The sequence below is a fragment of the Pelophylax lessonae genome, assembly GCF_965119305.1.
Source record: "Pelophylax lessonae genome assembly, chromosome: 3".
NCBI classification, from domain to species: domain Eukaryota; kingdom Metazoa; phylum Chordata; class Amphibia; order Anura; family Ranidae; genus Pelophylax; species Pelophylax lessonae.
Window position 1 is genome coordinate 225972076 of NC_138770.1, and position 24529 is coordinate 225996604.

The window sequence follows — 24529 nt, forward strand, 5'->3', positions numbered from 1 at the left end:
GTGGGATGACCTCATCAGTATGTGACTTCTACTTTATTGTCCAGTCAACAGACTGGGGTGTGTAGTTTACCAAGCTTTTCTGCTGGTGAAGTGTAGGTCATAGACCTGACTGTTATGTATGGTCAGGGCCGCTGATAGGGGGGGCCACCAGCCCTCTTGTAGGGGGCCCGAGCACACAGGGGGGCCCACACAGAGAGGGGGATTAGTGATGGACAACAAATACAGAAATCTCTTTCTCCAGCACCTGAATCTGATCTGTCCCTCTCCCTGCTATCAGCTTTTATCTGTTGCGAAAGAGACAGTTGTCCCTCACTAATCCCCCTCCCTGTGTGGGCCCCCCTCCCAGCACTTATCTCTGCTCAGGAGTTTATTTGTAAATTGTAACTTTGTTTCTCTCTCTCTGATAACTGAGCCCCAACTGCCCAGCCTGTATATTTTTCTCATCTCATCTTCTTTTTTATTTAACATAGTTTTTTTTTTTAGATTTAGCAGGAATTATGCGAGTTATGTTATATTTGTGTCTGCTAATAGTGATTTTGTTGTAATTTTAGCTAAATATATCTTTAAGATTTTCTTGGGGGGGGCCCTGCCAGGTAGTCTGTACGGGGCCCCGTGATTTCTAACAGCAGCCCTGTGTATGGTGGGTGTATCTGGTTCACAAGACAGCGTGCAGAGAGTTCAAAATTATTTGGTATGTAAAAAAGTTCAGAATATATTTCAATTGGGTTTTTAGCTGTTTACATAGAGTTTTGTTTTGAGAATGAGAGGAAAAGGGAAGGCTGGATAGGCCCCCTTTTTCTCATGGGAGAGTGGCGGGAAGGAGGTCAGGCTTAGGTCATTTAGAATTTTCCTCCTTTTTTCCTCAGGGAAGAAGGCTATCCTGAGGTAATCAGCTGGAGTGGGAGGTCACGTGTCACTGCAGGTGACAGGGCTCACCTATAGGGGCACGTGTCAGCTGTAGAAGCTTCTAGAGCTCCCTGGGGGCTCTATATAAGGAGGAGATTGTCTCAGTGGGGCTCATTCGCCTCAGAAGGCATACCTGTGGTGTTCCCCATCCCTCCCTCCCTTGTCGCGGCTGTTTTTATGTGGTGGGTCACCTTTGCGTTAGCAGAGAAGGACTGTTTTACTGAATTTATTGGAAGTGATGATTTTATCTGAAATACTTATTTATGCAGCCTGAGCCGTGGTGGCTGGGTTGTTAAGAGTAAGAGTGTTTTATGTTTTTTATTATATATTTAATAAAGTTTTAAAACCAATAATAAACGGCCGCGGCCAATTATTTTCCAAATTTACAGGTGTCTGCCTTTAATTTTAGTGAGTAAGCTGAATATAAAATCCTGCCTACTGTCCCATGGAGGATACCCAAAGTCATGGGGATATACATAGCAGGGCAACCAAATGCACAATATGAACCCTAGAAGGAAAAATAGAGCCACTTTGCTGGTGGGATGTGCTCTCTGAAGAGTTTTTATAGCAAAGTTTTCTTTAAAATCTCGTAATTGTTCTTTTTTGCAGGTTTACGTGGAGCAATAGCCTTTGCTCTAGCAATTCGAGACACAGAGACTCAGCCCAAGCAAATAATGTTTACCACAACACTGTTGGTCGTTTTCTTTACAGTGTGGGTATTTGGAGGGGGGACCACACCAATGCTCGCATGGCTACAGATCAGGTCAGTACTGTATAGATTCCCTGTGGGAAAAAGATATTCCTGTTTTTTATGCTTTGATATTCTGCTGATTAATATAAAATGCATTATCATTTTATGTAAACAATCAGGGTTTTATGGTATAACTATAACGTTTATGTAATTATAATGCAGGAGCGGTTATGTGCTGTAAAAAAAAAAAAAAAAAAGCAAATTTCAGTTATCAGTAACTTTATGTGGTGAAGATAAAGCTAATTGTGGCAACAACCATAGTAATATTGGAGTCCTTCTATTTTATATTGATAGTATAAGTATTGCTTTAATCATGCTTGTGTATCATAAAGTTGTTGGTACAGTTTGTTAAATTAAAGAGAATCAGTCATTAGTCCACATTCATAATGAATTGAATTTCTATGTTTGAATTGTTATTGTAATGCAAAGTTATCTGTTAAGAAATACTATTTGTCCAGTATTTTCTGTCGTTTGTCCAGTCTTAGCAGTAGTGTTCATGCTTGGACAGGGTATAAGACTGTCTTATCTTCTACCCCAGTGCAATACTAATAAATACTTGACCTCCAGAAGATTTACCCCCCTTCATGATCAGGCCATTTTTTTCTATACGGCACATTACTTTAACTGACAATTGCGCGGTCTTGCAATGATGTACCCAAACAAAATGTATACAATTTTCCCCATAAATATAGCTTTCTTTTGGTGGTGTTTGATCACCACTGTTTTTTTTTTTATTTTTTGGGGTATAAGCAAAAAAAAAAAAAAACTGACAATTTAGAAAAAAAAAAATATATATATAATATAAAAAAAATATATATATAACTTATCCAATGAAAAAAAAAATAAAATTGAAAATCAAATGTATTTATAACTTTAGGCCAAAATGTATTCTGCCTCATATTTTTGATTTAAAAAAATCCCAATAAGCGTATATCGATTAATTTGCCCAAAAGTTATAGCGTCTACAAACTATGGTATACAGTGCCTTGCGAAAGTATTCGGACCCCTTGAACTTTGCGAACTTTTGCCACATTTCAGGCTTCAAACATAAAGATATAAAACTGGAATTTTTTGTGAAGAATCAACCACAAGTGGGACACAATCATGAAGTGGAACGAAATTTATTGGATATTTCAAACTTTGTTAACAAATAAATAAAAAACTGAAAAATTGGGGGCGCAAAATTATTCAGCCCCTTTAACTTCAGTGCAGCAAACACTCTCCAGAAGTTCAGAGAGGATCTCTGAATGATCCAATGTTGACCTAAATGACTAATGATGATAAATAGAATTCACCTGTGTGTAATCAAGTCTCCGTATAAATGCACCTGCACTGTGATAGTCTCAGAGGTCGTTTAAAGGGCAGAGAGCATCATGAAGAACAAGGAACACACCAGGCCGGTCCGAAATACTGTTGTGGAGAAGTTTAAAGCCGGATTTGGATACAAAATGATTTCCCAAGCTTAAAATATCCCAAGGAGCACTGTGCAAGCGATAATATTGAAATGGAAGGAGTATCAGACCACTGCAAATCTATGAAGACCTGGCCGTCCCTCTAAACTTTCAGCTCATACAAGGAGAAGACTGATCAGAGATGCAGCCAAGAGGCCCATGATCACTCTGGATGAACTGCAGAGATCTACAGCTGAGGTGGGAGACTCTGTCCATAGGACAACAATCAGTCGCATACTGCACAAATCTGGCCTTTATGGAAGAGTGGCAAGAAGAAAGCCATTTCTTAAAGATATCCATAAAAAGTGTTGTTTAATGTTTGCCACAAGCCACCTGGGAGACACACCAAACATGTGGAAGAAGGTGCTCTGGTCAGATGAAACCAAAATCAAACTTTTTGGCAACAATGCAAAATGTTATGTTTGGCGTAAAAGCAACACAGCTCATCACCCTGAACACATCATCCCCACTGTCAAACATGGTGGTGGCAGCATCATGGTTTGGGCCTGCTTTTCTTCATCAGGAACAGGGAAGATGGTTAAAATTGATGGGAAGATGGATGGAGCCAAATACAGGACCATTCTGGAAGAAAACCTGATGGAGTCTGCAAAAGACCTTAGACTGGGTCGGAGATTTGTCTTCCAACAAGACAATGATCCAAAACATAAAGCAAAATCTACAATGGAATGGTTCACAAATAAACATATCCAGTTGTTAGAATGGCCAAGTCAAAGTCTAGACCTGAATCCAATCGAGAATCTGTGGAAAGAACTGAGAACTGCTGTTCACAAACGCTCTCCATCCAACCTCACTGAGCTCGAGCTGTTTTGCAAGGAGGAATGGGCAAAAATTTCAGTCTCTCGATGTACAAAACTGATAGAGACATATCCCAAGCGACTTACAGCTGTAATCGCAGCAAAAGGTGGCGCTAGAAAGTATTAACTTAAGGGGGCTGAATAATTTTGCATGCCCAATTTTTCAGTTTTTTATTTGTTAAAAAAGTTTGAAATATCCAGTAAATTTCTTTCCACTTCATGATTGTGTCCCACTTGTTGTTGATTCTTCACAAAAAATTACAGTTTTATATCTTTATGTTTGAAGCCTGAAATGTGGCAAAAGTTTGCAAAGTTCAAGGGGGCCTAATACTTTCGCAAGGCACTGTACCTGTCCATGAATCCAGTGGTGTCTTCACCAGGCCAAATTTTCAATTGGCTCTTGAGTGCTGCTGCCATTTCAGCTAAGGTAAACCAGCAGTCAAGCCTTGCGGCTTCACAGCCATTTCCCTACTGCTCATGCGCGAAGTGTGCTCCGCTTTGTAAATGGCCCGGTGGTGGGGGAAGGAGGAGGGGGGCCCAAACATCTGGCTGGTTTTGCCATGACAGCAGAGCGGGGGAGGAGCCAAACAGGTGGCGCTTCCCCTTTTGAGTGGAGGTCTGCTTTAATATACAGATAAAATACTTACTTGAGAGCTGTTGTGCTTTGTATTTCTGTCCATTTATTGCTGGTTCACACAACCCTGCCAGGCAGCACAGTCATCCTGGAGACCTGACTTTTTTCTACTGCAGTAAAGCAGTACAAATAGGTCTTGTTCTCACCCCCTATGACTGCACAAGGAGAAGCAGCATTTTAATCAGCTCAAGCCACAAAACAGCAGCACATTTGAAAGTTTTATGATGCAGGTTTATTTCTTCATAGTGAGTACAGGATGAAAACCATACAGGTGCTAGAGAATACAGACGCAATATTGATTCGCGTTCCTCTCTGTCACCAACCTGCTTTGTCCTGTCAGCAGTATAGACGAGCTTGGGTTCAGTCCGAATGTGGAAGGAAGAGGTCAGAGCCAGCCAATCAGCTGGTGGTAGATTGCTACAGCCGCATGTACACAAAGGGGTGGGGATGCCCATGACATTGTTGGCCTAGCCAATTGCTGAATGCCCACAGTAAATATACGCCATTACTTTGACGTTAAATACCAATGTCATGGCAGCAGCTAACTGCCATAACCCCGGTATCAGTATTTACTGTGGGCAATTCTGCGTCTGATAAATGTGGTCCCGCGGGCCTATTCTCTTCCCAGAAGTGATCCGGTGTGGCCAGGAATTCAAGTGAGGGCAAGATGGCCTCCACTAGACTTTATGCCCTTGCAGGAATGGAAGGACCTCTAACATCACTTCCAGTTCCTGTGCATTAACAAAGGATTTTTTTTTCCTTAACTTCAGAAAGTCAAAAATATATATTTTTTTGCTTTTAAAGGTAATGAGAGATCAGGGGTCTTTTTGACCTCAGATCTTTCAGTAAAGAGGACCTGTCATGCTTATTCCTATTACAATAGATGTTTACATTCCTTGTAATAGGAAAAAAAGTGCTAAAAAATAAAAATAAAGGGACAGTGTAAAAATAAAAAATAAAACGTAAAATAAATAAGAAAAAAAAAAAAAGTAAAGCGCCCCATCTCTCTGTGCTCGCACGCTGAAGTAAACACATACATAAGCGGTGTTCAAACCACACATGTGAGGCATTCCCACAATTGTTAGAGTGAGAGCAATAATTCTAGCACAAAATTACCTCTATAACTCTAAGGGTCCATTCACACTAGCGCAACTTGTCAGGCGACTTAGTCGCCTGACAAGTCGCGGTCAGTCGCTCGCCATTGAATAGTACAGGACCCGTTCTAATAGGAGCGACACAAGTCACAGGTCGCCCCACAAAATCCTGTCACGCCAGTCTGAATGGGCTGTAAACATGTAACCTGGAAAAATGTTAAAGCATCGCCTATGGAGATTTTTAGGTACCGTAGTTTGTCACCATTCCAAGAGTGCGCGCAATATTAAAGCATGACATGTTAGGTATCTATTTATTTGGCGTAACATCATCTTTCACAATATATAAAAAATTGGGGTAACTATTGTGTTTAGTTTTTTTTTTTTAATTCATTAATGTGTATTTTTTTTTTTTTTAAACTGTGTTTGAAAGACCGCTGCACAAATACAGTCTGACATAAAATATTCCAATCACAGTTTTATTTTCTAGGGTCTCTGCTAAAAAAAATTATATATATATATATATATATATATATATATATATATATATATATATATATATTACTATATATATAATGTTTGGGGGGTTTTAAGTAAATTTTTTAGCAAAGAAGATTAATTTAACCTTGTAAACGAAAAGTTCCAGAAAAAGGCTTGTCAGCGAGTGGCTAGTATAGCCACGTGACTATATTATTTCAAGAATATTCCCAGCTTCATCTTCATTTTTTTTTTTTTATCTCCAAGGTGTACTTTAGAGGTTGTAGCGTCTCACTTTTTTCCCTGAAATACCACTTTTAATTGTGGAAATTATAGGCAGGGTTCCTAAGGTGAAAAAAACACTTGGTACAACTTATTTTTATTCATTTTAATAAATTGATCTGCTTTATAAGATGTTAAGAGCATGACATGGTTTTAGGTATGAATCAAAAGAGCAGAAACAATGTTTTGAAATATCCAGCTCTTCACAGTAGAAACAAAAAGATGTAATAGAAATATTCACAAATCCAGAAGACAGAAGACACAAGTTAAAGATTATTCCCGTATAGTCTGGATATTGTTATTTTAAAGTTAAAGTTAAATCAAGCTGAATGAGTTCTGAAAAATGCAAATTAAATAATGAGATTTATCCCTTTTGGTCCATAGCATGGCATTATAAAAAAAAACATAGATACTGTACATTTATTGAAACAGATTTTCTAAAAGATTGCATTTTTTTTTTCTGCTTGTCAAAAGTAGCATTGCACCAATATACACCATGTTCCTATCCATTTCCTTTTTGCAAATAATTTAGTAATCTTGTAAACCAAGAACTTCTTTTCCTAACCACTAAAAGAGGTATAGGCTTCTTGCTGCCTTTCATAAACTGAAAGTCTAATGTTGCAAACTGTCAGCCCTAACCATTGCCACAGCTTACAATAAAAATTCAAACCTGCTTTATGCCTCTTGCAAATGGGAGTAAAAGAACACCATGTTTTTACTGATCTGCGTTGTTGTCTATGGATTAATGCACACAGCAGCTTAAAGATCAGTAAGAACGTGTTGAGTACAGAGCCTTAAAAAAAAAAAAAAAAAAAATAGAAAATGTTTTGTTTTAGTGCAGTAATTATATGCACATATACATGTATAGGGTATGTTAGAAGAGGATGAAGTGGATTTATATGCAGGTATACGCATATGCACATTTTACTCGGTATCTTTCTATCAACAAGATCCTGAGTATAAACATCAGTAAATGATTACCTCTGTGTGCATTACTTTTTCTTACTGGTGTAAATGCAGACCACTGTTTTCAATGTGCCTGTACACACAGGAGCATAAACATTGGAAGTGTATAGATCAGTAAAAAAATTTGCCGGTCAGTATTTTTGCATTTATATGCACAAATATGCACATATGCCACACTTCCTTCGTTTAAAAAAAGCTAGAAGAATTTTCACGGTTCTGATCGCGTATGCACAAATATGCACACAAATACACACAAGTGATATACAGCCCATCCTCGCATTTTTTCTACCAGTTATGTCTGATGTTCATACATCAGTACAGTGTGCAAGAGGCCTTAAAGTTTAAATTTGATTGGTGCCTGCATACTCTGCAGGAAGCAGAGATGTTGGGAGTTACACTAGACAGGATTAAAGGAAATCCCTCCCAACTAGCGGAGGAGGTCACTAAAATATGACAGCAGTAGATTACAGAGAACTCAGGTTGTTCAATGGACTCTTAACCCCTTCCTAAAGAGTGTATGCACAGAAGTAAGTCTTCTTGCGTGGGGCCAAATTAATGTGCTGCTGTGTTTGTGATGATAGTGTGCTGCACAGAGACCAGGCTATCACCAAGAGCTCCTGTTTCATACTAACGATTGGGAACTCGAAGGCCCCGTTTCCGATCTCCTAAACACTGAGATAGCCTCTAATCGGCTATCACAGTGATCAGTTATTGTACAGCCTTCCCGTGTTTTTTCTCCTCTTGAATGGAGAAAAAGATAAACTGTATCTTTTGCTCCTTGCTAGAGGAGGAAAGTGAACACAAAAAACACAACAAAAAAAAAACACAACATAAAAAATGCATGTAAAAAAAAAAAGAAAGAAAAATAGCAAAATCAGGGTTTTATCTAGGTCAGTATTAGAGTTAGGGTCAATGTTAGGATCAAAGGTCAGGGTCCATATATTTTAGGTAGGATTAAATATAAGTATATATATATATATAGATATATATATATATAGATATATATATATATATATACATGTGTATATATATATATATATATATATATATATATATATATATAGTGTAATTAGTATCCGTGTCAGTGTCGGTGTGTTTTAAGTACGATAAAAAAGCAAAATGGGCACTATTGCTTCTGGGCCATATCACTGGTACAAACAACAAATAACATACACATATTGGTATTGCTGTGATCGTCAAGAGCAGGAGAATTTATTTTGGGTTGTTCTTTGATAGTAGGTTAATGTAATAGTAAGAATTATACAGCTATTTTTTTTAAACTATTTTGTGCCAGTTTTCCTTTATTAATAAAAAATAGGAGATATCCATTGCCATTTACCACCAAAGGAAAGCCCAGATTGCCCATGCAAAAACAAGGTATTGTTCACCTGGATTTACTAAGCAGATGTGATGATTTGTACAGTTTTAACGAACACGCGTTGAAGTTATACGTTGTGCATTCACTTTGCTGAGTGAGTAAACGCTACTTCTTAAGTAAATTAGCCCCATTACTTCCCCCAAAAACAGGAAATGAAGGACTCCTCTTTATATGTAGCACCCAAAGACCTGTTTACAAAAGTTGACCTAAAAGGTATGTGATTAAAGCATGGACCCTAATGGCGGTCATACATGGAACAATTTTTTATATGATCACGTTGCTGATTGATTTACTGTCCAGGAGGAAAATTTGAAAATTAATTGGGCACCACTGTACTAATGAAAATCATTCAATATTATTGGAACAGATACTCAAAATCAATCGAACACAAGTTTGGAATAGCACATTAACCTGTTCTCATGGCTGTATTCATATATCCTGAGGCAGGACAAGTGAGCTTTAACATCCAGCTACCGCACACATGGATTTATAGAGAACTGCCATTCTGTGCTGAGAGTGCACTCACTGCACCCTCCCACAGTGACCGAGCTCACAGCCATTGTTTATGAACGTTGGCTCCCAATCATGTAACCATTGTGACAGACAACTATAGAGATCTTATGATTGGGATTCTCACCTCCGTCTCTGCCAGCCATTATCCCAATCCTAAATAAGTGCAACACCAACACTCAAGCCAAGGGAGAATGGCCGCATATCAGAATCACAGGGCCTCCAAATTAATGGAAAGGCCTACAGCGCTTGGTCAGGTAAGTGTCCACAATGTAGGGAAACCTCGATAATTTTCACATAGGCAGATATCCAACTCATATGGAAGATTCGGTGTATATAAATAAAACAGAAGATCATAGCATAATTCAATAAAAACACTGATAAAAACACGTGGTGATGTCATACGTATGACGTTGTCAGGGGCACGACAAGATTTGGAGGCCCTGTGATTCTGATAAGCGGCCATTCTCCCTTGGCTTGAGTGTTGGTGTTTGCACTTATCTAGGATTGGGGAAGAATTTATCCTTTCCATTGCTGGGATTTGTGGTGCTTTCACGGAGTGTGGTTTCACGGAGTCTGCTTAACTTATCATCACATTCTATATATGTTGCACAATTTTTATGGACATTTTACGAAATTTATATATGAACTTTTACACTTTACGATCATCGTATATTAATTGTTTTTTATGGACACTATATTAATCAATTTTCACATATAATTTTGCACTTTATGATCATGGTTTATTAATTTATCATTAGCGCTGCACTTCTTTTGTATTTTATGCTGCAATATATTACAATTTTAATTTTGGGTTTAATACCGTAAGTGTAACATATGACTGAAAATCATTCCACTTACCACCAATGATAAATGAAGTGGTTGATTATTTTGGACCACAATAATGGAAGAAATCAAATTACCTGCTCTAGTATAACATAGTTACATAGTAGTTGAGGTTGAATAAAGACAATAGTCCATCCAGTTCAACCTGTGTAGGTGTGTATGGCCGTAATCATCTCACATACCCCTGAATGTTCTGATCCTTAAGATGTGCATCCAAGACCAAGAGTCTTTTGAAAGTAGACATACTTCCCGCAGAAACTACCTCTAGTAGGAATTCCACAAACTATATATAACTATAGCTATGTATTTTTGTTGCTTTGATGCTGCAGGAAAAACAATGGTGGTGGGGTGTGATATTACTATGAGAATCCCCCACCAAGAAATGGAAAAGTATATCCTACCTGCATGGGAAAATCTACCTATAACCCATGTCAGGGTGTGTCTAGAGTCACCTGGGGCAGCAAGTTTTCAGAACAAAATGGTGAACAGACCCCAGATGCAGCCTTTGAAAAATTGCTCATCAAGGACAACTGACAAAAAAAAATACATTATTGAATAATATGTGGAAGGCTTAGTCACATTTACACATTCTTTTAAGAGAAATGCAGATGCAAAGTGGTTTAATTATTGTGCTGGAAGCTTTTTATACCTTGTTTTCTATCTGAAGTGTTCTTGAACTAGGTTGTTGCAGTTTGTAGAATGTTGGAACACTGTGTACTCTATAATTTCCTTTTTAAAGAGTTCAGCTGAAGGCCTGACAATGCTTATAAGAACTTAATTTAACAGAAAACGTTATAATAAAGTGAATTAGTGGTAAAACAGCGTTCTGTAGACTCCCCATATAACAATACATGCAGCCACTAATTCATTTTACTGCATACAGAGAAGCGTTGGAAAGAATGCATCTATGTTTTATAAATAACTTCACTGTTTTGTACCTAATAACTGTTTTTATAAGCTGTAGGTCAGATAAGATTGTTTTGCAGATACATGCCGTGCCACCACTTTACAATGGAATATTACAATTTTATGTTGTTTTCTTTTTTTTACACTGTATTTTGCAAAACAAATTGTCATCTCTACCACTGCTGGTTTTAGAGGGGGAAGGGGTATATGTATGGTGTAAGTTTTATGAAGTTTCTATGAAGATGCAAAAACTATGGGTCCTGACAAAAACTGTTAAAGGGTAACACCACTTTCGTGGGGAAAAAAATAGCAAATAAAGAAAAAACAATATAGTGTATACAATTGCAACACAAATCATATTGTAATTGAACATTATTAAAAATTACCTTTCCTTTTCAATCTGCAGCTGCTGTAATTTTCTGAAAATGCAATGCAATATGGCTACCTGAAGGTGTTCTGTACACAGAATGTGTACTGACCACACCCCAGAAACATAATTTCCTGCTTGTGTGATTGGCTCATCAATTTTCCCAGAAGTCTGCACTAAGATACAAGTCAGATTTCTGGCATCCCCTGCAACAAAAATGTCATTTTTGGTGAGATACTCCCAATAGGAACACATCTAAAGGGATGCAGGCCCAGCAGATTTCCTCATTAGAGCCCTGCAGCTGCCACAGCTGATAGATAATTATGAAACCACTTCCATTTGACCCACTCAGCACAGAGGCACAAAGGAACAAACAATGATTTATTCAGAATAACAAAAGGTAGGAATCTGAAACAAAGTTTGTATAATCCCTGCAATTTACAGAGATCACCCAGAGGGGAATGTGTTTTTCTCAACAAAAGTGGAGTTACGCTTTAGCCCGAGAACTGAGTGATCTCATGACTGCTGATCACTCAGTGTGCTCTGAGCAGCGAGCAGTGACTGTCAGATTGCCCCTCCAGCGCTCACTGGAGTGCCAGACTGTAGAGGGGATGGGAGTGGCTAGCTCAGGATCTCAGCATCATCCTGGGAGGCTGAACCAGCTGCTGATCAGGCACCTGGGTGTATCCTGACATTAATATTGGGTTTCTTTCAGAACCTGGAATGGCTCTGTGACATTGGACGAACTTAGCTTGCTGATGGTCAATTCTGGGTCACAGGAGAATAAGTATGCACACTCCTGTGACCTAGAAGAAAAGTATGGCTAAAAAAAGATTTCTAAAAAAGCCTTCCACGGATCTATCATTTGTGACAGGAGTAGCGACCGAAGGGTCATCGGAATTGATATACAGTAGATCCACATTGCTAGATAATGAGACTGACATTGGATTTACAACCCCTTTTTGTTTATAATTGCTCCATCATCATCCAGCTTACACCCTATTCAGTGTAGCACGTTTACACAGATAGCTATTTCATAACAAAAATGCAAAATGAGAAACAGGAATGGAATAGGAACAGAAACAGGAAACTCATAAATCAGTATGTAAATGGTTATTTATTAATTATCAATGCTCTAATCTAAAAACACACAAATAAATGGATTAGGACAAACTTATGAAGCTATATTATCCCATGATAGGTACCTATTATGGGATAATGTGACTTCGTGAGTCGATTATAATGATCAGTGACAGCTATGTACAGTATATGTCATATATTGTCATTGTATATTGATTTATATTTGCCTTACAAGCATTATGTTTTTGCTGTTGTTATAGTACTCCTCCCTAGAAGAGATCATAGAGCCAGAGTTAGAGAATTCAGTCACATAACTGGCATCAGAAGGTGCACACATCACTGATTAAAAAAAAAAAAAAAAACATCTTTAAGTCTTTAACTCCTGTTAAGGACAGTAAATATTCAGACATGGGTGACAGACCAGCTTAAAAAAAAAAAAAAAAAAACAGCTCTGCTAGCTTCTAAAATCCACATCAGTGTTTTAGTTCACAGGAAAATCCCCTCTTAACAACAGCTGTTGAATTAAAACCAGTGGGGTTTGATCACTTGAAATCAGATTCAGAGAGCTTAAAAAAAAAAAATCATTTTTCCCTAGAACATAACTGAATATTTGGAGCAAACAGTGGCCATTGTAAAGAATATTTATTTATTTCTTTAGCCCCTATGTATCTTTCTCTCCCTGTATCACACAGAGCTTAATAAGTACCATTGAAAAGCTTATAGCAGTTTAAGCTAAGCAGAAAATGAACTAGAAAAATCATCATGAGCAGAGGAAAGCACTGTCAGTTTAAAAGAAACTGTGCCATCACCCTATAGCATGTTTTTCAACAGTAAAAAGAGTAAAAATCTGCCATTTTTATAATGAATGTGTTACTGGTGAAGAGATAACATAATGATGGGTGACCTGCTAAGGCCTCATTCACATGGGGGGTACTAAAGCATACGCCCATGGAGGGCTGTGTTTACCTGCCCTGGGATGCACAGGTGTTCCATGCATCCCTCTGCAGGCAGTCCCATTAATGTCAATTGGCGGCTGCAAAGGCGCTGCTCCTGATCTGACATCTCTGTGGATGTTCTTGCACCTGCTGCATCCCAATTGACATCAGTGGGACTGCCTGCACAGGGATGCATGGAACACCTGTGCATCCCCATGTGAGTAAACACAGCCCTCTATGGGAGTATGCTTTAGTATGTCCCGTGTGAACGAGGTCTAAAGCCTAGTACACACGCAACAAATTTACGCCGACTGGTCGTCCATCTTTTGTCCAGAGTGGTGTTTTGTTGGTCGGAATGTGCCTAGACTGCACATGAATTTTCCCACACGACAAAATTCTACTTCAGAAGTGATGTCATGTGTTGGATTGCTTTCTTTGTGTTCTTTCATCTCTGAGCATGCCCAGTCTTGCTCATAAGATTTTTCCTTGTCGAAATCTGTACTGACTGCACGAAAATCGGACGTGTTTTGATGGAGGACAAAAATTTTATAGTCTGCACCACAGATTTTTTTTGCCCGAAAAGTCAGAGTCGGTTGTCGAGAGCACCATACTAACAAGCTGAAAATCGGCAGATCGGTCGTCGGACGAAAATTCCCGGCCGAATTTCGACTCCTGTGTACGGGCCTTAAGGCTTTCTTTCATCTATTTTCATCTGGTAATACTGTTGTTTTTCAACAAAACAAACTCTCTTCCAGATGTATCAGTTTACATGTTTGAGACAAACCAAATAACACCGGGGTGGTTACAATGATCAGCTTTTATTTATTCATGTAAAACCTTTATCCCAAAAAGAAAAAAAATAACTTTTATAACTGAGCTTGAGTTTGGCTTTAATTTGTTAGTGTATCTAAATCTACTAGTACATTAAACACTTCCCTCCCCCCACAATGTCTGTGGATGCATCTGCTGTGCCCCCTGTGCTCATTCATCCAAAAAGGGGCACTCTAATACAGAAGAAAATATAGGATAAAAAAACCTAAAGAAGAAAACAAATGCAGCCACCACAAATATTGATTGGTAGGCTGCAGTATATTACATGTTTGGTTTTTGGTCTTGCTCATAAGATTTTTCCATGTCGAAATCTGTACTGACTGCACGAAAATCGGACGTGTTTTGACGGAGGACAAAAATTTTATAGCCTGCACACCAGATTTTTTTCGGCCGAAAAGTCGTTTGTCGGAAGCATCATACTAACAAGCTGAAAATCGGCAGATCGGTCGTCGGACAAAAATTCCCGGCCGAATTTCGACTCGTGTGTACAGGGCTTTCATCTCAGTGGAAAAAAGGATGTATTACATGCCATCCACATGGAATTCTATGTTCTTAAGGCTTAAACCTAATAATGTATGAAGTTTATTATTGGACTGGATACATTTACAGATTGTTAAGGGAATTGTTTAAGTGCCGGTTCACATTTCTGCGATGACAGAGATCGCATGTAATTTGGAGCGCACTGCTCCTAAAATGACATGCGATCTCTGTGCGGTGTAAATTCAGCCATACAGTTTGTATGGCTGAATTTGCACCGCAATCACACCAAACACGCACAGGACCCTTTTTTTGGTCCGCAGCAGAATCGGATCGCATGGTGGTTCACACTAGTGCGATCCGATTCTATGCAAACTTTCAGATCGCACTGCTATATGCGATCTGATCTAGGGGTGTCGTTAACTTTTAATTGACACCCCCAGCGTATCGCATATGGCAGTGTGAACTGCCAGGGGTGCAGATGCGATGCGGGAACACGCTGTATATTCGCAGCGTTCCCGCATTGCAGAAATGTGAACCGGCACTAAAGGTTGTGGTAGTATTTCATTACTATTATTATTATTTATTTTTTTATAAAACGTGACAATGTTAGAATTACAGTTTGTGAGTCTTCTCACATTTGAAGAAAACAATAAACTATCTAGAGTTGATCTGATAAAGACAAATAGGCTTTTCACTTTGCAAAGGCATTACCACTTTGCATGGTAATATTCCACTAACTTTGGGAATGAGGTGTAGCACTTCAGACTTCCATCATCCACCAATGTGCAAACAAAAATACTTTTTTTTTTTTTTAGTTCTTTGCAAGTGACTGCGTATACAGTACTTTGCAAAGTGAATTTTCACCACATTCATTAACCACTTGCCGCCCGCCCGCCCGCCCGGACGGTGCGGCCATTGTTCTGGGCGGATTTCATATGACGTCCGCCCATTCAAGCAGGCCAGGCGCGCAATCGTGTGAGTGCCGCCCTGCACTGCCGGTGTCGGCGTGTCCCCGGCATGGGGAAAACAGCCAATGGGCATGGCTGTTTCCCACGTGATCGGCTGTGTTCCAATGACACAGCCGATCACAATAGCAAAGCCCGGAAGAAGACCGTGCATGCGCGATCGGGAGCACGCAGCGCGGTCATGTCGGTGGCTCTGTGTTCCCTAAGAACACAGCTAGTCACCAGCAGTAGTAAACAGTCACTGAAAGTGGCTGTTTACTATGTGATCGCCGGTGTGAATCCATTCACAGCCGATCACAAAATGTAAACACAGAGCAGTAACTCACTGTTACTAGCTCTTCTCCCCTCACACAGTTTCCAGTGTGAGGAGAGCAGAGCCAGAAACAGTGAGTTACTACTCTGTGTACCTGTCACAAAGTAAAAGCACACTAATAAAGGTCCCCACACAGTCCTCAACCACCCCCCCCCCCCAATTGCACCTGTCACCCAACAGTCACCTCATCAGTGCCCAGAAATTGACACCCATAACGTTTACATGTGAGCGCAGCGATCGCGGGCAGAATCACCGCGATTCTGTCCGCGATCCGGAGATCATTGCAAATTGCGGGATGCCTGTGCGTTGCCCATGATTTGCAATAGCACCCCAAACGCTGTGCGATGTTGCCGCAATTTCCGCCCGCCGAATCGCAGTAACATCGCGCAAACAACGCATGACGCCCAAAAAAGGTACAAGAGCTCTTTGGGGCATCATACGTTGTTTGCGTGATGTTACCGCGATTCAGCAGGTGGAAATCGCGGCAACATCGCACAGCGTTCGGGGTGCTATTGCAAATCACGGGCAACGCACAGGCGCCCCGCGATTTGCAATGATTTCCGGAATGCGGCAGAATCGCGGTGATTCTGCCCTGATCCGCTACCCCCACATGTGAACGTAGCCTAAAGTGCACCTGTCACCAGAGAATGCCATCAGTACTGCCGTGCACCATCGCCCGTCACCTGTCACCCATCGGTGACCATCGCCCGTCACCTGTCACCCCATCAATCACCGTCACCTGTCACCCCATCAGTCATTGTCACCTGTCACCCAATCAATCATCGTCACTTGTCACCCCATCAATCATTGTCACTTGTCACCCCATCAGTGATCGTCATCTGTCACCCCATCAATCATCGTCACCTGGCTGTCACCCCATCAATCATCATCACCTGTCACCCCATCAATCATTGTCACCTGTCACCCCATCAGTCATTGTCATCTGTCACCCCATCAGTCATCGTCACCTGTCACCCCACCACTCATTGTCATCTGTCACCCCATCAGTGACCGTCACCTGCCACCTATCAGTCACCTGCCACCCATCAGTGATCATCCGCAGTCAACCGTCACCCGTCGCACAGCCCATCACAGCCAGCACGTCAAAAAGGATGTACAGCAACGAGGAGGCCCTTCAGGTCCTCTCCATGACTGATGAGAGCACCGGGGAGCTCTCATCAGTATCTGAATCAAATCCCGAATCCGATTCGGAATTTGAAATCGCTAATAGTAGCGGATCGGAGATGGACTCGGACTATTCCTGTACACTTTCCTTTATACAATGTATTTTGGGGTGCAATTTTTGCTATATACATGCAAGCAGATAGCTGCCATAACCCTGGTATTTTTTTTAAACGGCGGGCGGTCAGCTTTCAGATAAGGGTGGTCCCAGTGGCGGATTTGCCACGGAATTACCCTTACGGTGCAGGGGAAGAGGTGCACGCCCCCTCCCGCCGCGTCCCAGACGTTTTCCCAGCTTACCGGACCCGCCGGCAACGGGAAAACTATCCGGTCCCGGATCCTCAGAGACAGGAAGTCGAGTGAGGGTAGCCCTCACTCGACTCTATGGTCTTGGAGGACCGGAGCTACGTCAAAAGTCGTTTCCTAGCAACCGGTTTAAAGGGCCGCTTTTTTTTTTTTCTTTTTCAAATTTTTTTTTTTTCCTTTTTAGTGTAGTTGTGAGGTCTGAGGTCTTTTTGACCCCAGATCTCACAATAAAGAGGACCTGCCATGCCTATTCCTATTACAAGGGATGTTTACATTCCTTGTAATAAGAATAAAAATGATCAAAACATTTTTTTTTAAAACTGTGTAAAAATAAAAAAATAATAAATAAAATAAATAGGAAAAAAAAAATTAAATCGCCCTGTCCCCGTTAGCTCGCGTGCAGAAGCGAACGCTTGTCCCGCCCACATATGTAAACTGTGTTCAACCACTTCCATACCGAGTCATGTAAAAGGACGTCGGCAAAGTGGTTGTAAGGATCCGGGCCGCCGTCATATGACGTCGCCCGGATCTCCCCTCTACTGCGCGCCCCCGGGGGCACGCAGCGCGGCGATCGGGGGTGAGGCTCGTCCCTCGGACATAGCCCATCCCTGATCAAGGTAAACAGCCAATAGAAATTGGCTGTTTACCACGTGATCGGCTGTGTCAATCACAGCCGATCACATGAGCGGCTCCAGCACGAGCCGCTCGTTCTCTCTGCAATGCGCGCCCCCGGGGGCGCGCAGAGCAGCGATCGGGGACGAGGCTCGTCCCTCGGACAGAGTCGATCCCCGATCTAGGTAAAGAGCCAATGAAATTGGCTCTTTACCACGTGACCGGCTGTGTCCAATCACAGCCGGTCACAAATGTCAACAGAGAACACGGTAACTAGCTGTCACCGTGTTCTCCTCCTCACACACTGATCCTGTGTGAGGAAGAGAGTGTGGTAACAGCTAGTTACCAATTACAGTGCACCCCAAACACACTGATTGCCCCCCCCAATAAAGAGCACCTGTCACTAGCCCATCAAAATACCCGAGTACCTGTCACCAGCCCATCAGGTACTCAGATGACAGGTACTCGGGTACTCTGATGGGCTGGTGACAGGTACTCGGGTACTCTGATGACAGGTACTCGGGTACTCTGATGACAGGTACTCGGGTACTCTGATGACGGGTACTCGGGTACTCTGATGACAGGTACTCGGGTACTCTGATGACAGGTAGTCGGGTACTCTGATGACGGGTACTCGGGTACTCTGATGACGGGTACTCGGGTACTCTGATGACGGGTACTCGGGTACTCTGATGACAGGTACTCGGGTACTCTGATGACGGGTACTCGGGTACTCTGATGACAGGTACTCGGGTACTCTGATGATGGGTACTCGGGTACTCTGATGACAGGTACTCTGATGACAGGTACTCGGGTACTTTGAGTACCTGTCAACGGAGTACCCGTCATCAGAGTACCTGAGTACCTGTCACCTACCCATCAGAGTACCCGAGTACCTTCCACCTGCTCATCAGAGTACCTGACGCCTGAAGTACCCGAGTACTTGCCGCCTGCTCATCAGTACCCATCACTACTCATCAGTACTCATCAGTACCTATCACGTATCAGTACTGATCATCAGTACCCATCAGTACAGTATCACCTATCAGTATCAGTACTACTCATCAGTACCTATCACCTGCCTGTCACCTGCCCATCAGAGTACCCGAGTACCTGTCACCTGCCTATCGGAGTACCCGAGTACCTGCCACCTGCTCATCAGTACCAGAGTACCTGTCACCTGCCCAACAAAGTACCCGAGTACCTGCCACCCTCCATACAGCCACCATGTCCAAGTCCAAAAAGGTTTATATACGCCCTCCATTTAAACCTAAATACCGGTGTTATGGCAGCAGATAGCTGCCATAACCCTGGTATTTTTTTAAACGGTGGACGGTTGGCTTTCCGATAAGGGTGGTCCCAGCGGCGGATTCACCGTGGGATCACCCTTCCAGGATGGCGGAAGAGGCGCCCCCCCTCCCGCCGCGTTCCGGTCCTTTTCCCCACTTACCGGACACGCCTGCAGCGGGGAAAACGATCCTGTCCCAGATCCTCACAGACAGGATGTCGAGTGAGGGCAAGCTTGCCCTCACTTGACTCTATGGTCTTGGAGGACCGGAGCTACGGAAAATGTTGTTGCCTAGCAACCGGTTTAAAGGTCCTTTTTTTTTTTTCATTTTATATAATAATTTATTTTATTTTTTTTCTATCTTTTCGTGTACTTGTGAGATCTGAGGACTTTTTGACCCCAGATCTCACAAAAAAAGTGGTCCTGTCGTGCCTATTTCTATTACGAGGAATGTTTACATTCCTTTTAATAGAAATAAAAATGATCAATTTTTTTTAAACGGTGTAAAAATAAAAAATAATAAATAAAATAAATAGTAAAAAAAAAAAAAAATTAAAGCGCCCTGTCCCTGTGAGCTCGCGCGCAGAAGCGAACGCATACAGAAACCCCGCCCACATATGTAAACGGTGTTCAAACCACACATGTGAGGTATCGTTAGAGCAAGGGGAATAATTTGAGCCCTAGACCTCCTCTGTAACTCAAAGATGGCAACCTGTAGAAATTTTTAAATTGTCGCCTATGGGGATTTTTAAGTACCAAAGTTTGTCGCCATTTCGTGAGCGTGCGCAATTTTAAACATGACATGTTGGGTATCTATTTACTCGGCGTAACATTATCTTTCACATTATGGAAAAAAATTGGGCTAACTTTACTGGTTTCTTATTTTTTAATTAAAAAAAGTGAATTTTTTCCAAAAAAATTGCGTTTGGAAGACCGCTGCGCAAATACGGTGTGATAAAAAATATTGCAATAATCTCCAGATATTGGATTGGTAAAATTCTCGCGCTGTCAATTTATATGAATCCTAAATTCCTTTAAAGCTGCAGGTACTGTTATTGGTAACCTACACAATTCAGAAATGTATAACAGGGGGGAGTACCGCGCTTAAAAGGTGCTTAGTGCATGTTATTCATACATTTAATAATTTACTTTCAGTGCTTTCAAATGTTTAAAATAAAATATAAATATTCTCCAGTGTATAAAATTATATAAATATTCTTCAGTGCATAAAAAATAAAAAAATTCTCATTAATAAATAAAATATTTCTTACAAGTGATGTAAATATGTGCTGTAAACAATCCTTAAATATATCAAAATTTATAAAAATGAAACATAAAAATAAAATGCCAGTGATAAATTATGTGCTTATAAATTTCCAATAATTAATTAGTTCAAAAGTGAAAAAGTGCCAAAGTGTCCTTGTATGTATAAATAAAATGGTGTATATTCAAACGCCTTTTCTTTCCCAAAATTCATGCAGGTGCTCTTCCATGCAGTGGCCACTAGGTGTCCTAAGCGCTCACCTCAATTGGCTTTATAACCAGCTTTGTATGGTATCATGTGTAATCCTCCTTTTCTATGGTAAATGGGTCCGGTCACTGATTCTCACACTTATCCCTTTTCTCGCGATATTCCCGGGGGTGTGTATGGAGCCTTTGTATCTCCAAAATAAATGGGGCCACAATAGTGAGGTACCGTTTGGTAATTTTATTTAAAAGAGGTAAAAATCATAGACTCACATTTTCCTTCGTCTTTGCCAATGCATAACAATTGTACTGTCGCTACGTCACTTCCGGTTTGGCGTCCTACGCGTTACGCTGCGTGCCCACACAGCTTCTTCCAGGGATCCCTGGAAGAAGCTGTGTGGGCACGCAGCGTAACGCGTAGGACGCCAAACCGGAAGTGACGTAGCGACAGTACAATTGTTATGCATTGGCAAAGACGAAGGAAAATGTGAGTCTATGATTTTTACCTCTTTTAAATAAAATTACCAAACGGTACCTCACTATTGTGGCCCCATTTATTTTGGAGATACAAAGGCTCCATACACACCCCCGGGAATATCGCGAGAAAAGGGATAAGTGTGAGAATCAGTGACCGGACCCATTTACCATAGAAAAGGAGGATTACACATGATACCATACAAAGCTGGTTATAAAGCCAATTGAGGTGAGCGCTTAGGACACCTAGTGGCCACTGCATGGAAGAGCACCTGCATGAATTTTGGGAAAGAAAAGGCGTTTGAATATACACCATTTTATTTATACATACAAGGACACTTTGGCACTTTTTCACTTTTGAACTAATTAATTATTGGAAATTTATAAGCACATAATTTATCACTGGCATTTTATTTTTATGTTTCATTTTTATAAATTTTGATATATTTAAGGATTGTTTACAGCACATATTTACATCACTTGTAAGAAATATTTTATTTATTAATGAGAATTTTTTTATTTTTTATGCACTGAAGAATATTTATATAATTTTATACACTGGAGAATATTTATATTTTATTTTAAACATTTGAAAGCACTGAAAGTAAATTATTAAATGTATGAATAACATGCACTAAGCACCTTTTAAGCGCGGTACTCCCCCCTGTTATACATTGCAATAATCTCCATTTTATTCTCTAGGGTCTCTGCTAAAAAAAAATATATAATGTTTGGGGGTTCTAAGCAGTTTTCTAGCAAAACAACTGATTTTAGCTTGTAAACACCAAATGTCAAAAATAGGCCTAGGCAAGTGGCTAGGATGCATGATGATGTTCCTTGGATGTTAGGCCCCTCTATATGGCTAGGCTGTGAAAAAGTCCCACACATGTGGTATTGCCATACTCAGGAGGAGTGGCAGAATGTATTTTGGGGTGTAATTTTTGCTATTTACATGCTATGTGTTAGAAATATCCTATAAATTGACAACTTTGTGTAAAAAAAAAAAAGGTTTTCATTTGTTTCCCACATTTTCCAAAAACTTGTGGAAAAAAATGACACGTTCAAACGACCCATAATGCCTCATAGAATATACGTTGGAGTGTTTGCTTTCCAAAATGGGGTCATTTTGTGGACTTTTCCATTGTATTGGTGCTCTAGGGCCTTGAAAAGTGTGATAGGTAGTAAGAAAGTTTTATGTGTATTTATGCTCCTAGAACGCCTGAAGGTGCTTCTTGGACGTGGAGTCTCTTTTTGTGGCCAGGCTGTGTAAAAGTCTCACACATGTGGTATCACCATACTCGGAAGGAGTAGCAGAATGTATTTTTGGGTGTAATTTTTGCTGTGTACATGCTATGTGTTAGAAATAGCTTATAAATTGACAACTTTGTGGGAAAAAAAAGAAAAAAAAATTCTTTCTTCATTTTCCCAAGAATTGTGGGAAAAAATTACAACTTCAAAAAACCCACCATGCCTCTTACTAAATACCTTGGACCTTGGACTTACTAAATACCTTGGACCTTGGACTTTACAAAAAGGGGTCATTTGGGCGGTATTTGTACTGTCCTGACATTTCAGGGCCTCAAGAAAGGAGATAGGCAGTCAGTACATCTGGTGTGATCAATTTTCAGTAATTGGTTCCATAGCTTCTAGACTCAATAACTTTCACACAGACTAAATAATATACACTAATTTGGGTTAATTTTACCAGAGACATGTAGCAGTATACATTTTGGCCCAAATGTATGAAGAAAAATTAATTTTTTGCAAAATGTTATAATTGAAACTAAAAAAAAGTGTTTTTTTTCAAAATTTTTGCTCTTTTTTTGCATATATCACGAAAAAAAAAACCCCCAGTTGTGATCAAATACCACCAAAAGAAAGCTCTATTTGTGTGAAAAAAATGATAAAAATTTTGTTTGGTTACAGTATAGCATGACTGAGCAATTGTCATTCAAAGTGTGAGAGTGCTGAAAGCTGAAAATTGGTCTGGGCAGGAAGGGTGTCTAACTGCTCTGTATGGAAGTGGTTAAACCACACATGTGAGATATCGCCACGATCGTTGGAGCAAGAGCAATAATTTGAGCCCTAGACCTCCTCTGTAACTCTTAAGCTGGTAACCTGTAGAAATTTTTAAAATGTTGCCTATGGGGATTTTTAAGTACCAATGTTTGGCGCCATTGTGTGAGCGTGCCCAATTTTGAAGCATGACATGTTGGGTATCTAATTACTCGGCGTAACATTATCTTTCACATTATGGAAAAAAATTGGGATAAATTTACTGTTTTCTTATTTTTTGATTAAAAAAATGAAAAAAAAAATGCATTTGGAAGACTGCTGCGCAGATATGGTGTGATAAAAAATATTGCAACGATCTCCATTTTATTCTCTAGGGTCTCTGCTAAAAAATATATATAATGTTTGGGGGTTCTAAGTAGTTTTCTAGCAAAAAAATTATTTTAGCTTGTAAACACCAAGTGTCAAAAATAGGCCCAGTCTTAAAGTGGATAAATGGACAACTTTGTGTAAAGTGCTACTTGGATGTTAGGCCTCTGTATGTGGCCAGGCTGTGAAAAAGTCTCACACATGTGGTATTGACATAATCAGGAGGAGTAGCAGAATGTATTTTGGGGTGCCATTTTTGCTATGCACATGCTATGTGTTGGAAATATTTCATAAATGGACAACTTTGTGTAAAAAAAATGAATTTTCATTTTCTTTCCACAGTTTCCAAAAACTTGTGGAAAAAAATGACACGTTCAAAAGACTCATTATGCCTCAAAAATTATAAGTTGGGGTGTTTGCTTTCCAAAATGCGGTCATTTTATGGGGGTTTCCATTGTCCTGGTGCTCCAGGGCCTTCAAAAGTGTGATAGGTTGTCAGGAAATTATATGTGTAATTTATGCTCCTAGAATGCCGGACGGTGCTACTTGGATGTTAGGCCTCTGTATGTGGCTAGGCTGTTAAAAAGTCTCACACATGTGGTATCGCCATACTCAGGAGGAGTAGTAGAATGTGTTTTGGGGTGTAGTTGCAAGTATATATATGCTGTGTGAGAGAAATAACCTGTTAATACGTCAATTTGTAAAAAAAAAAAAAAAATCTTCATTTCGCAAAGAATTGTGGGAAAAAATTACAACTTAAAAAAACTCACCATGCCCCTTATTAAATACATTGGAATGTCTACTTTCCAAAAAGGGGTCATTTGGGGGGGGGGG

The 24529-nt window shown here is 40.3% G+C and overlaps 1 protein-coding gene across 1 annotated transcript in view; it reads left to right on the plus strand.

The window, feature by feature from the left end:
- The window catches only part of SLC9A9 (solute carrier family 9 member A9), a 1314986-nt gene that overhangs the window by 802551 nt on the left and 487906 nt on the right, over positions 1-24529 (plus strand). The window contains exon 12 of the mRNA XM_082249543.1: positions 1516-1669. Coding sequence (XP_082105669.1) covers positions 1516-1669 — 154 coding nt within the window. The remainder of the gene's footprint in view (positions 1-1515; positions 1670-24529) is intronic.